This window comes from Neoarius graeffei, chromosome 2, assembly GCF_027579695.1.
Source record: "Neoarius graeffei isolate fNeoGra1 chromosome 2, fNeoGra1.pri, whole genome shotgun sequence".
Lineage (NCBI taxonomy): Eukaryota > Metazoa > Chordata > Actinopteri > Siluriformes > Ariidae > Neoarius > Neoarius graeffei.
In genome coordinates this window covers 69,263,045-69,276,314 of record NC_083570.1, presented here as the reverse complement: position 1 = coordinate 69,276,314, position 13,270 = coordinate 69,263,045, and the positions used below count along the sequence as shown (strand labels likewise).

At 38.8% G+C, this 13,270-nt stretch overlaps 1 protein-coding gene across 1 annotated transcript; it reads left to right on the top strand.

Moving 5' to 3' along the window:
- Window positions 1-7: 7 nt before the first annotated feature.
- Window positions 8-11,361, top strand: duox2 (dual oxidase 2). The gene is made up of 8 exons (XM_060903307.1): window positions 8-140; window positions 478-650; window positions 1,979-2,036; window positions 3,341-3,475; window positions 3,642-3,849; window positions 3,960-4,174; window positions 4,334-4,560; window positions 11,341-11,361. Exons 1-8 carry the CDS (start codon window positions 8-10, stop codon window positions 11,359-11,361), a joined length of 1,170 nt encoding a protein of 389 aa, XP_060759290.1.
- Window positions 11,362-13,270: the final 1,909 nt, after the last annotated feature.

Here is a 13,270-nt window from a genome sequence, read left to right as displayed (position 1 = left end):
ACAATCCATGCAAATTAGGTCGAATCCCATGACGCGTGAGGATATAAAAGATGCTCACCGCCGTGGAAAGACAATTCCCCCTGGACTGCGACTCTCCTGCACTTTTAGTGCACACTTTGCGCTGTTTTTCGTGCTCGCAGGTAAGCCACAATAAGTCCATTTATACAACAGGCTATGACTTGGTTGAAATATGCATCACGGCAGAGTTGAGATCAGTTTACCTATAATTAGGCCTATAATAATAATAATGATAATAATGCGAATTTGCAGAGATTTGGCACATTTGAAAAAAAACCCAGCCTATGTAATAAATAAAGAAACAAATGCAGAAATTGTCTCTACAAGAGGCTTTGTAAGATATGCTTGTGATGAAGTCATTAGTTAAATGAGAGATGCGCTCCAGTGAAAGCAGCCTCTTATCTGACCATCTGCCGGTAACTGAGCTCCATGTCCTCACTGTGGCGCGGTGTGTTTCAGCCTTAGCGCACGGATTCGGAGGGAAGATGACTTTCTACGATGACATTTACCCATTCTACCCGCTACAAAGAACCTCGTTCATATTCAGCGGCAGCCTGCTCGCTATCATCCTGGTCTTCCTGACGCTGCTTGTCCTCCTGCTGCTCATTGTGCCCGGGATCCGCGGCCGCTCGGTGAGGGCACTCACACACAGCAGCCCAGCAACAACAACAAAAAAAAAAATCAACAACAAAATCTTGCTGTCAGTAAATGAAATATTTTTTATATACACTACCGTTCAAAAGTTTGGGATCACTTTGAAATGTCCTTATTTTAGAAAGAAAAGCACTGTTCTTTTCAATGAAGATCACTTTAAACTAATCAGAAATCCACTCTACACTGTAAAAAAATGTCCGTAGAATTAACAGTGAATTTATGTAAAATCATGACATAAAAAAAACTGTAAATACAAAAACAATGAAGCAGTGTGTAATTTACATCAATATACTGTAAAACTCCTAACCAAATACCACTGTTAATTTAACAGTAACAATATGTTGAATTGATCTTTTTTTTTTTGTAGAATTTACAAATTGTTGTAGTTTAAACACAGACAAACTGTAATACTAAAACAGAATGTGATAGTTAAAATTACACCATTGCCCTGTTAAAAAAATAAAAAAAAAATGTCAGTAGAGGCTCTCCGGCACATTTCGTAAAACTCTAAATCAAATAAAATATCTGTCTAGTAGATCATTGCTTGTAACCATCATTTTGGAGCCACAAAAACCAATAATCGAGAACACTCGCAATTCATTCCTAGATGCTTTTTTATTGTACAATGAATATCCGTAAAATTAACAGTTATGTATTGATTACTGTACATTGAATACCTGTAAAATTTACATTTAGTTATCATTAATTGTACATGGAATCCCAGTGAAATGTACAAGTTATTCTGTAATGTTGTTTACATTTCACTGTATTTTTAACAGGATTATTCTGGCAACCACAGCTGCCAGTATTTTTCCGTAAAAACAACGGATTTTTTTTACAGTGTATCCATTGCTAATGTGGTAAATGACTATTCTAGCTGCTGGTTTTTGGTGCAATATCTCCATAGGTGTATAGAGGCCCATTTCCAGCAACTCTCACTCCAGTGTTCTAATGGTACAATGTGTTTGCTCATTGCCTCAGAAGGCTAATGGATGATTAGAAAACCCTTGTACAATCATGTTAGCACAGCTGAAAACAGTTGAGCTCTTTAGAGAAGCTATAAAACTGACCTTCCTTTCAGCAGATTGAGTTTCTGGAGCATCACATTTGTGGGCTCGATTAAATGGCCAGAAAAATGTCTTGACTAGATTTTCTATTCATTTTACAACTTATGGTGGTAAATAAAAGTGTGACTTTTCATGGAAAACACAAAATTGTCTGGGTGACCCCAAACTTTTGAACGGTAGTGTATTAGCTGACTGATTGTATACTAGCATTACAGAAATGTTTTTTTTCCTTCTTTCAGAGGATTCTTTGGACATTCAGAATAATTATAAGCTTATTCATAGGAGTGGTTATAGTCGGTGAGTATTTTATAGCCTAACTTTTTTTTTTAATAAATAAACATTCAAGGAATGTCTTGTTCACCCTATTTGAAAAAGGGAATAGGTGTTGATAATATGATAAACTTTATTGCCATAGGAAATAACCTACTACAGTACATCCTAATGTCATGCATTAAAGATCCAATCACATCCACATTACTTCTTGAGATGCTTTTGTAAAGTTTGCCAGTTTTTTATTATTATTTATTTTTTTAACATACGCCTCGGTTCTTTTTTTTCTCATGCTGTTTTAGTGTGCGATAAAAATCCCTTATAGAATAAAACAGTCAAATATGGGTGGCACAGTCGCCTCGCAACAAGAAGGTCCTGGGTTTGAGCCCAGTGGCCAATGAGGGCCTTTCTGTGTGGAGTTTGCATGTTCTCCCCATGTCCGCATGGGTTTCCTCCGGGTGCTCTGGTTTCCCCCAAAGACATGCAGGTTAGGCTAATTGGTGGCTCTAAATTGACCGTAGGTGTGAATGTGAGTGTGAATGGTTGTCTGTGTCTATGTGTCAGCCCTGTGATGATCTGGCGACTTGTCCAGGGTGTACCCTGCCTTTCGCCCGTAGTCAGCTGGGATAGGCTCCAGCTTGCCTGCGACCCTGTAGAACAGGATAAAGCAGTGAGATAATGAGATGATATATATATATATATATATATATATATATATATATATATATATATATATATATGAGCTGATAGCCGAGTTGGCAATAAGCCATGTATGATGAGACTGAGTAGAATAACTGCTACTGCTTTATTATATACACATTCACTAGATTTTGATAAACAGAACTTTTTTTTGCAAATTCGATAAATAAAAACTTTAGACAAAACGACTGACAAAATCATTTCTGCTTAGAATGTAAACAAACCGGTGAAATGACAGTCGAATTTATGAAAAATGCGATAATAATAATTCTTGAAAAATAAAAAAGATGCGTTCTTACCATCAAATACTTGTATTCCATATTTTGTTGCTTTTTTTGTATTTTTTAGCGGTTTTATTTTCAAGAAGAGTTTTTATTTCATCCTCGGTTGGTTCAGCAACACGCTCCGCCATTTTGTTTTTTCTACTCAAGGTATATGAGCTGATATCCTAGTAGTAGAGTAGAGTAGCCAATCAGAGTGTGCTATCGCTCATATCCAGTGAATGTGGATAGAATATATATATATATATATATATATATATATATATATATATATATATATATATATATAAAATCATAACTATATATACATGCACTGATGCACTGAGAATGAGTTCTTCCTTCCTATTACAGCTCTAAACTTCACTTCAGACTGGGCTGAAGGAAGGTTGAAGGCCAACACTACTTATAAATCATTCAGTAATGTCGTGGTGAATGCTGAGGTGGGTCTACATGTGGGCCTGTATGGAATTAACATCACGCTCAGAGGTTAGTTAACCAGAAATTGGTTTGCTTTTTCATACATATATTTCAATAAATTAGGTTAGATGTTTGGAAAAGAAGAATTGTTTAAAACTTAAGCAAATTATTTAAGTTTGGTCAGGTCAGAGAAGGCTTCATAGCCTATATCTGATATTTATTTCTGTCCCTGTAGGAGATCCGGTAGTACAGTTCAACGAGACCATAGACTACAATGAAATGTTCACATGGGCTGGTGTCATAGATGATGATTATTCTGATGCCCTGGTAAAAGGTCTTCCCAACCCCATCCTGTATGTTGCTGAGAAGTTCACCCTAAACAGCCCCTGCAGTCTCATCTATCAGTACCAGTACTCAGGCAGATACGCCTCGGCCACCCTGTGGTAAGACACCATGATCAGTGAAACCGTCTTCAGAATGTAGAAGCAAGGCCTATTCAACAAATGCAGCCAAGTACAGTAAAGAATAGTGTCTCTCTCACTTGTTCCCACAGGACAGCTTTTTGCTGCTGGATAGTGGCCAACATCCTCTTCTCAATGCCCGTCATCCTCTATGCCGGCTTCATGATGGTTACTACGGCAGCTTTTATCTTCTTCTCTTTGGCCTCCTTTTCCACAATATACAACATCCCACAGTGCAGCTTCTCTATAGGCACGGAATCCTTTGAACCTGAATATAGCCATTCCTTCTGGTTAGCTTTAGCTACTGGTATGTATCCTGTGTCATGCATAGTATTTTAACGCTCACTGCATGTCTCTCTGGTATATTTGAGTGTTGCAGACTGTATATTAATGACATAAAAGCTATTATAAATCACAATTGTGAAAAGCAGATCTCTTGTGAATAATACACTATTCTGGTTTGCAGGTTTATTGTGTGCAGTGATTGGTATTGTTGTGATTCTGCTGGATTGCCTGATCCCAGAGAAGATGAGAGCAGCGTTCAGTGTTGGGGTGGATGAAGATGATGATGATAATGATATGTACTTAATATCAGAGGGTTACCTCAACACAAGTTTCCTAGAAGAAATAAGTTTAGAAAGTGTGACTGTAAAAACAACGAACCAAGAACCACAGCAGATCTTCACTTTAACAGTAAGTCTCCATACCCTTATCAAACAAACACTGTAATGAATATAAACCTTCAAGTGATTCCTGATATTAATTAAACTCAATGTATGAACAGTGATGAAAAAAATGATGCACTTTACATGTCTCCACAGAAGCTTTGAGAAACCAATTGAAGCCAACAAGGCCATCATTTCCTATACTTGAAAATCACACATCCTTCAGAACAAAGCCTATTTTCTTGCTGGGAGTTGCTGTAAATACAAATATCAACAGATTTTTTTTTCTGTTGTAAGTTCACATACATACAGTATAAGTGTAAATATGTATATACATTTGTTTGCATTGAGAAAAATAAATATATATGAAAAACATTGTTTACAGAGGATTCAAATTATTAATGCACAAAACCCACTCTTATGCTGGATGATAATTCCTTCTATTGGTATCTTTTCTAGTGCAGTCATCTCACACAGGTTACTGGCATAGATAACTCCGGGGGGACTATTTTATCTATGCACTGTATTCTTTAGATGTAGTTTATGGAATAATAATTCATCTTTACACAAGTGGTGAGTTAATTCAATTGGCATCACTGTCACTAGACGACGTCATCATTTGTTTGGTATCACATGAATTTATAGGAGAAAACTACTATACTTGTGTTGTTGGATATGAAAACAAAGTAAGCTTTTATACCAATGTTAAAACTGCTCATGTCAATCAGCCTGCAAAATTGCACAATTTCTTTCTATTGGTCTAGCATTGGAGACCGTATTGAAACAAAATGCTTTAATTCAATTTTATAGGCTCTTCCAAGGCCAGTTAAACACAGTCTATACCAGTGGTTGCTTCTTTATTGTTGTTATTATTTTTTGCACTGCATGATAAAATTTACAGACCAGCGTCATGGTAGCCAAAAACTACAGGTATTTGGGCTTTTTGAGGTGGAGGGTCAAAGGCACAGATTCAAATACAATATAATATAACACAATTTAAATCAGCCCAATGTGTCACATCATGGGTGTTAGAACATATTCTAGTCAGAATATGATATACACTTGTTGGTCACTTTAATAGGAACACCTGCTTGTTTATGCAGGTATCCAATCATTCGATCATGTGGCAACAGCACAATGTATAAAATGATACAGATGCAGGTCAAGAGCTTCAGTTAATGTTCACATCAAACATCAGAATACACAAGAAGTGTGATCGCTGTGACTTTAACCACTGCATGAATGTTGGTGTCAGAAAGGCTGATTTGAGTATTTCAGAAACTGCTGATTTCCTGCCACTTTCACACACAACAGTTTCTAGAGTTTATACAGAATGGGCCAAAAAAAAAAAGGCCTGTGAACAGAGGGTCTGCAGTCTGAAACAGCTTGTTGATGAGAGCGATCAGAGGAGACTGACCAGACTGCTTTGAGCTGACAGGAAGGATATTATAATAATAATAATAAGAAGAAGAACAAGAAGGTCACCTTTATTCATCACACGCTTGTGAAATTCCTCTCTGCTTTTAACCTATCTGAAGCAGTGAACACAAACATGCACACATACGTGAGCAATGAGCACATACAGTGGTGCTTGAAAGTTTGGGAATCCTTTAGAATTTTCTATATTTCTGAATAAATGTGACATAAAACATCATCAGATTTTCACACAAGTCCTAAAAGTAGATAAAGAGAACCCAGTTAAACAAATGAGACAAAAATATTATACTTGGCCATTTATTTATTGAGGAAAATGATCCAATATTACATATCTGTGAGTGGCAAAAGTATGTGAACCTTTGCTTTCAGTATCTGGTGTGACCCTCTTGTGCAGCAATAACTGTAACTACGGTAAACGTTTGCGGTAACTGTTGATCAGTCCTGCACACCGGCTTGGAGGAATTTTAGCCCATTCCTCCGTACAGAACAGCTTCAACTCTGGGATGTTGGTGGGTTTCCTCACATGAACTGCTCGCTTCAGGTCCTTCCACAACATTTTGATTGGATTAAGGTCAGGACTTTGACTTGGCTATTCCAAAACATTAACTTTATTCATCTTTAACCATTCTTTGGTAGAACGACTTGTGTGCTTAGGGTCATTGTCTTGCTGCATGACCCACCTTCTCTTGAGATTCAGTTCATGGACAGGTGTCCATGATATTACCACCACCATGTTTCACAGATGGGATAAGGTTCTTATGCTGGAATGCAGTGTCTTCCTTTCTCCAAACATAACGCTTCTCATTTAAACCAAAAAGTTCTATTTTGGTCTCATCCGTCCACAAAACATTTTTCCAATAGCCTTCTGGCTTGTCCACGTGATCTTTAGCAAACTGCAGACGAGTAGCAATGTTCTTTTTGGAGAGCAGTGGCTTTCTCCTTGCAACCCTGCCATGCACACCATTGTTGTTCAGTGTTCTCCTGATGGTGGACTCATGAACATTAACATTAGCCAATGTGAGAGAGGCCTTCAGTTGCTTAGAAGTTATCCTGGGGTCCTTTGTGACTTTGCTGACTATTACACGCCTTGCTCTTGGAGTGAAATTTGTTGGTTGGCCACTCCTGGGGAGGGTAACAATGGTCTTGAATTTCCTCCATTTGTACACAATCTGTCTGACTGTGGCTTGGTGGAGTCCAAACTCTTTAGAGATGGTTTTGTAACCTTATCCAGCCTGATAAGCATCAACAACACTTTTTCTGAGGTCCTCAGAAATCTCCTTTGTTCGTGCCATGATACACTTCCACAAACATGTGTTGTGAAGATCAGACTTTGATAGATCCCTGTTCTTTAAATAAAACAGGGTGCCCACTCACACCTGATTGTCATCCCATTGATTGAAAACACCTGACTCTAATTTCACCTTCAAATTAACTGCTAATCCTAGAGGTTCACATACTTTTGCCACTCACAGAGGATCATTTTCCTCAATAAATAAATGACCAAGTATAATATTTTTGTCTCATTTTGTTTAACTGGGTTCTCTTTATCTACTTTTAGGACTTGGGTGAAAATCTGATGTTGTTTTAGGTCATATTTATGCAGAAATATAGAAAATTCTAAAGGGTTCACAAACTTTCAAGCACCATACCCAGTGGGCAGCCATGCTAATAATGCCTGGGGAGTGTGTTTTGGTAGTTAATCAGGTGGCTGGATTTTTCAGCAGGGTGGACTGGTCACTGAAATGGAATGGTTTTAAAAATGATCATCCATTATCTGTTAGCCGCTTATCCTGTTCTACAGAACGCAGGCGAGCTGGAGCCTATCCCAGCTGACTATGGGCTAGAGACAGGGAACATCCTGGACAAGTCGCCAGGTTATCGCAGGGCTGACACAGAGACAAACAACCATTCATACTCACATTCACATCTACAGTCAATTTAGAGTCACCAGTTAACCTAACCTGCATGTCTTTGGACTGTGGGGGAAACCGGAGCACCCGGAGGAAACCCACACGGACACCGGGAGAACATGCAAACTCCGCACAGAAAGGTCTTCGCTGACCGCTGGGCTCGAACCCAGGACCTTCTTGCTGTGAGGCAACAGTGCTAACCACTACAGCACCGTGTTGCCTTTAAAAATGATCAGTTACACTAATTGATTTCCTAAATTATATAAGTCTGAACCACAACCTATGGGTAAAGTTTTGACAAGGAATACAAAGGTCTAGTAAGTAACCATGATGGAGCACTTGTCAAACACAAGTACTCCATCATAGTTACTTGGATTTAAATACAAGTTTCAAATTTGTGCTGTGATTCTGTGAAATTTCTCAGCACTGAAAGAAGAAGAAGATAAATAATTTCTCTTCCAACCATGGTGGGAAGAAAAGCATCTCAGAACACACAACACATCAAATCTTGAGGTGAATGAGCTACAACAGCAGAAGACCACATCAGGTTCTGCGCCTGTCAGCCAAGAACACTGCAAAAAAAAAAAAAAAAGAAAGAAAGAAAACTGAATTTGAGGAGAAAATTACTTAATACTAGTGAAATTATCTTGCTGCATGGACAGATATTTTTACTTGATAAGACATCTTAGAATAAATTGGTTGCAATCTAGAACTAGGTTTAATAATCTCAGAACTGGTGTCTTGTATTCTTCTAATAGGAAATGCTAGATCGTTTCAACGATATTCAAAATATTTTCACTTGCTAAGATATTTTTTTGCAGTGAACAAGAATCTGAGGCTATCACAAGCACAGATTCAAACAGGACAGTTGAAAACTGGAAAAAGACCAGGTGTTGTTTTTTTTTTTAATAATCTCCAACTGTCCAGTTTGAGTGAGCCTATGTCAATGATAGCCTCATATTTCTGTTCTTGGATGATAGGAGTGGAACCTGATGTAGTCTTCTGTTGTTGTGGCCCAATGTAACCTCATGTTTTGTGCATGCTGCAATGTGTTTCTGTTCACCATGGTTGCAAATAGTGATTATATGAACTATTCTATCCTTCAAGGCAGCTTGAACCAATCTGGCCATTTTCCTCTGACCTCTCTTATCAACAAGGAGTTTCCACACACACAACTGCTGTTCACACCGTTTGGTTTTTTTCATACTTTTTCTTCACATCTTCATAAAGCTCACACTTTTTCTTCATGCTGATGTTTAACATCCATCCGAGAGACTTACGTGTGGTGCAGTGGTTAGCACTGTCGCCTCACAGCAAGAAGGTGCCAGGTTTGACCCTCACGGCTGACAGGGGCCATTCAGTGTGGAGTTTGCATGTTCTTCCCGTGTCTGTGTGGGTTTTCTCTCACTTCATACGGTAGACATGCAGATTTGGTAAAGCTTATTGTACACTGCTCTGGATAAGAGTGGCTGCTAAATGCCTGTAATGTTTGATGTGAACATTATCTGACGCTTTAGACCTGTATCTGCCTGTGTGTGTGTGTGTTTTTTTTTTCATTGCTTTGCTGCAACATGATTGGCTGGCTAGAGAACTACATGTACGTGCCAATGTACTGGTATTCCTAATAAAGTGAGTGCATTTTTTCTTTGGAAATCAGGTGATCTTCCCCAAATAACCAAGGGCTTATGAAATGCACAAAACGTTAATGATAAATATGAGCATGAATGTGAGAATGTGAGTGTATTTTTCTTTGGAAATTAGGTGATCTTCCCCAAATGACCAAAGGCTTATGAAATGGACGAAACGTTAATGATAAATATGAGCATGAATGTGAGAATGTAAGTGTATTTTTCTTTGGAAGTCAGGTGATCTTTCCCAAATGACCGAAAGCTTATGAAATGCACGAAACGTTAATGATAAATATGAGCATAAATGTGAGTGTATTTTTCTTTGGAAATCAGGTGATCTCCCCCAAATAACCAAAGGCTTATGAAATGGACGAAACATTAATGATAAATATGAGCATGAATGTGAGAATGTAAGTGTATTTTTCTTTGGAAGTCAGGTAATCTTTCCCAAATGACCGAAAGCTTATGAAATGTATGAAACATTAATGATAAATATGAGCATGAATAGCATCATTCCTAGTTTAGCTGATGAATCTGCATAGATATCTATTCTTAGTAAGTATGTCAGCTGATAAACAAGTCTACTATGTACAGCATTAAAAATAAATCCCAATATTAATATATATTAAAAAATAATCATGCAAGGCAGAGCAGGGAAACTATAACCACCAGGGTAGACTTGATATGACCAGAGCTATATTTGTTTACGAGGTCTGACAGAGGTGAGTTGACGTTCTATAAAGCTCCAGCTCACTTGCATGGAACACAATCATGCACTGTATTTCCCCAAGGTTAAAAACAAGAGGGGGAGCCTACCATTCAGAAGATCCATTCAACTGCTTTGGCCCTGTTGAGCCATGTGAACCTAATTTAGTCTGAGAGTCTCGTATTTTACAACCCCGATTCCAGAAAAGTTGGGACAAAGTACAAATTGTAAATAAAATCGGAATGCAATAATTTACAAATCTCAAAAACTGATATTGTATTCACAATAGAACATAGACAACATATCAAATGTCGAAAGTGAGACATTTTGAAATTTCATGCCAAATATTGGCTCATTTGAAATTTCATGACAGCAACACATCTCAAAAAAGTTGGCACAGGGGCAATAAGAGGCTGGAAAAGTTAAAGCAGTGGCGGCTGGCAGTCTTTCAAACAGGGGAGGCTGGTCAGTTACGATATTTCCAGATTTTAAAAGAAAAAACACATCAATTTTGCCCATACTCTTGCCTCTGATCTGGCTGATTGTTGGCAGGGTCACAAACTGTGAAATAACAGTTTCTTTTGGCCCATTAGCCTACTGTCCAATATACATGATGGTGGTGTTGGGGGGGGTATATTTTAACATTTTATATTTTAAAATTGTGGCATGTTGTTTAAAAATTGATCATTATTGAAAGCAGCTCTTTGTCAGGAACCTCAGCAGTAACAGCAGAGTGTTCTGGAATAGGCACAAGCACTGACCTTGGGGAGCCAAACATAGAGCTGGGTGCCACACATTTCATTCAATGACACTTTCCCTATATTTTACTTATTTTGACTGAGAAATGTTTTATTGACAATTTTGATAACCCGTCACTTTTAATCCAGGTCTGTAGTGTGAAGTGTTCTCGGCTGTGTTTTTGTTTAAAAATGTTTTCCAAATTGTAGCTGTGTTTAATTCATATCCAGATAAATATATATTCCACTATAATATACTCAGCATAAACATTTTAAATAGATTCTATATTTTTGGTCCATCCATGACGTATTACTAAAGTAGCCTATTTACTGTTGTTGATGTGGGTCGCTGATCTCGTGTCTTTTATATGCCCTTGTGAAATTGTGCAGGTCATCAAAGCCCACGTTTGACCAAATCACGGATCCGGGTTTAATCAAGAGGCATGGCCAACAATACATTTTCCTCGTCACTGAACTTGCTGTTAGCCAATTCACTTTCTCGTACCAGGAGAGCTGAAAGGAATGAGTATTATTCCCTACCTTTTTCACCAAGTCAATTTGAGGCGTTGGTCTACCCTGCTCTTTAATTTTAATTTTTTCCTCGAAAGGAAGACTGGCAAATGGCTTCGCCAAAATTAAATCAGCAATGCTTGGCATCTGTGCGCAGCTTTCTTGCTAGCTGACTAGCCCCCTCAAGTTCAAGTTCAGTCACTCAAATAAACGAAATTTCTGGAACCAAGATAGCAAACTTGACAACACTATATTTACATTTTATTTACAATGAAAATATATACAAACTAAAAAAGCTGGTAGAAACTGTATGTAATGAATGAAATCGAAATGTAAGCTGATCTCTTACAATACACCACACCACTTGCGAATCCGCATGGGACTGAACTGAGATTCACCGCTGCCTATCTATATTTGAAACGAGCTGTCAATCAAAGAAAATATCCAGCCGCTTTCACCAATCACCAGTCTCCTCGCGGAAAGCTTTGCCATGTCCCTCCCACTGTGAGGCTGGGAGTCCGTGGGCGGGCGTTTTCGCAGTATTTGTCCAATAATTGTCTTGCATTTTGAGATTGAAAAGGGCATAGCTCCCACATGCCATTGAAGTCCACTGAGGCTGGGCTGCATTGCGCTGTCACGAGGGGGAAAAACTCATGCACACATTAGGCGAACTGGGGAAAGTTATAACGGAATGATTTCGCACTGTAGTTGGGTTGAGCACATATATTTCTATGATTCTGGATCTGAAATAGCAATGTTATAAGGTCGGCTATAACATAAGCCTAGTGCAATTCATCCTACACAATGCTCGTCATTTTTAGAGGAGGCTGAACCTCCCTCGTTGTCTTAGAGCAATCGCCCGTGAGTTAAAGGTACAAAAAAGGAACAGCTGGAGGACCAAATTGCAACTCATTAGGTCAATTTGCAATAGGTCATTAACATGACTGGGTATAAAAAGAGCATCTTGGCGTGGCAATGGCTCTCAGAAGTAAAGATGGGAAGAGGATCACCAATCCCCCTAATTCTGTGCCGACAAATAGTGGAGCAATATCAGAAAGGAGTTCGACAGTGTAAAATTGCAAAGAGTTTGAACATATCATCATCTACAGTGCATATCATCATCAAAAGATTCAGAGAATCTGGAAGAATCTCTGTGCGTAAGGGTCAAGGCTGGAAAACTATACTGGGTGCCCGTGATCTTCGGGCCCTTAGACGGCACTGCATCACATACAGGCGTGCTTCTGTATTGGAAATCACAAAATGGGCTCAGGAATATTTCCAGAGAACGCTATCTGTGAACACAATTCACCGTGCCATCCGCCGTTGCCAGCTAAAACTCTATTAGTTCAAAGAAGCAGCCGTATCTAAACAGGATCCAGAAGCGCAGACGTCTTCTCTGGGCCAAGGCTCATTTAAAATGGACTGTGGCAAAGTGGAAAACTGTTCTGTGGTCAGACGAATCAAAATTTGAAGTTCTTTATGGAAATCAGGGACGCCGTGTCATTCGGACTAAAGAGGAGAAGGACGACCCAAGTTGTTATCAGCGCTCAGTTCAGAAGCCTGCATCTCTGATGGTATGGGGTTGCATTAGTGCGCGTGGCATGGGCAGCTTACACATCTGGAAAGACACCATCAATGCTGAAAGGTATATCCAGGTTCTAGAGCAACATGTGCTCCCATCCAGACGACGTCTCTTTCAGGGAAGACCTTGCATTTTCCAACATGACAATGCCAAACCACATACTGCATCAATTACAGCATCATGGCTGCATAGAAGAAGGGTCCGGGTACTGAACTGGCCAGCCTGCAG

What these genes read in the sequence shown, in the direction of transcription:
- duox2 (XM_060903307.1), top strand. Translation starts at nt 8, where the DNA reads ATGCAAATTAGGTCGAATCCCATGACGCGTGAGGATATAAAAGATGCT. An exon ending in GCTGTTTTTCGTGCTCGCAG is followed by an intron (nt 141 to 477) that starts GTAAGCCACAAT and finishes GGTGTGTTTCAG; the next exon opens with CCTTAGCGCACGGATTCGGA. An exon ending in CATAGGAGTGGTTATAGTCG is followed by an intron (nt 2,037 to 3,340) that starts GTGAGTATTTTA and finishes TTCCTATTACAG; the next exon opens with CTCTAAACTTCACTTCAGAC.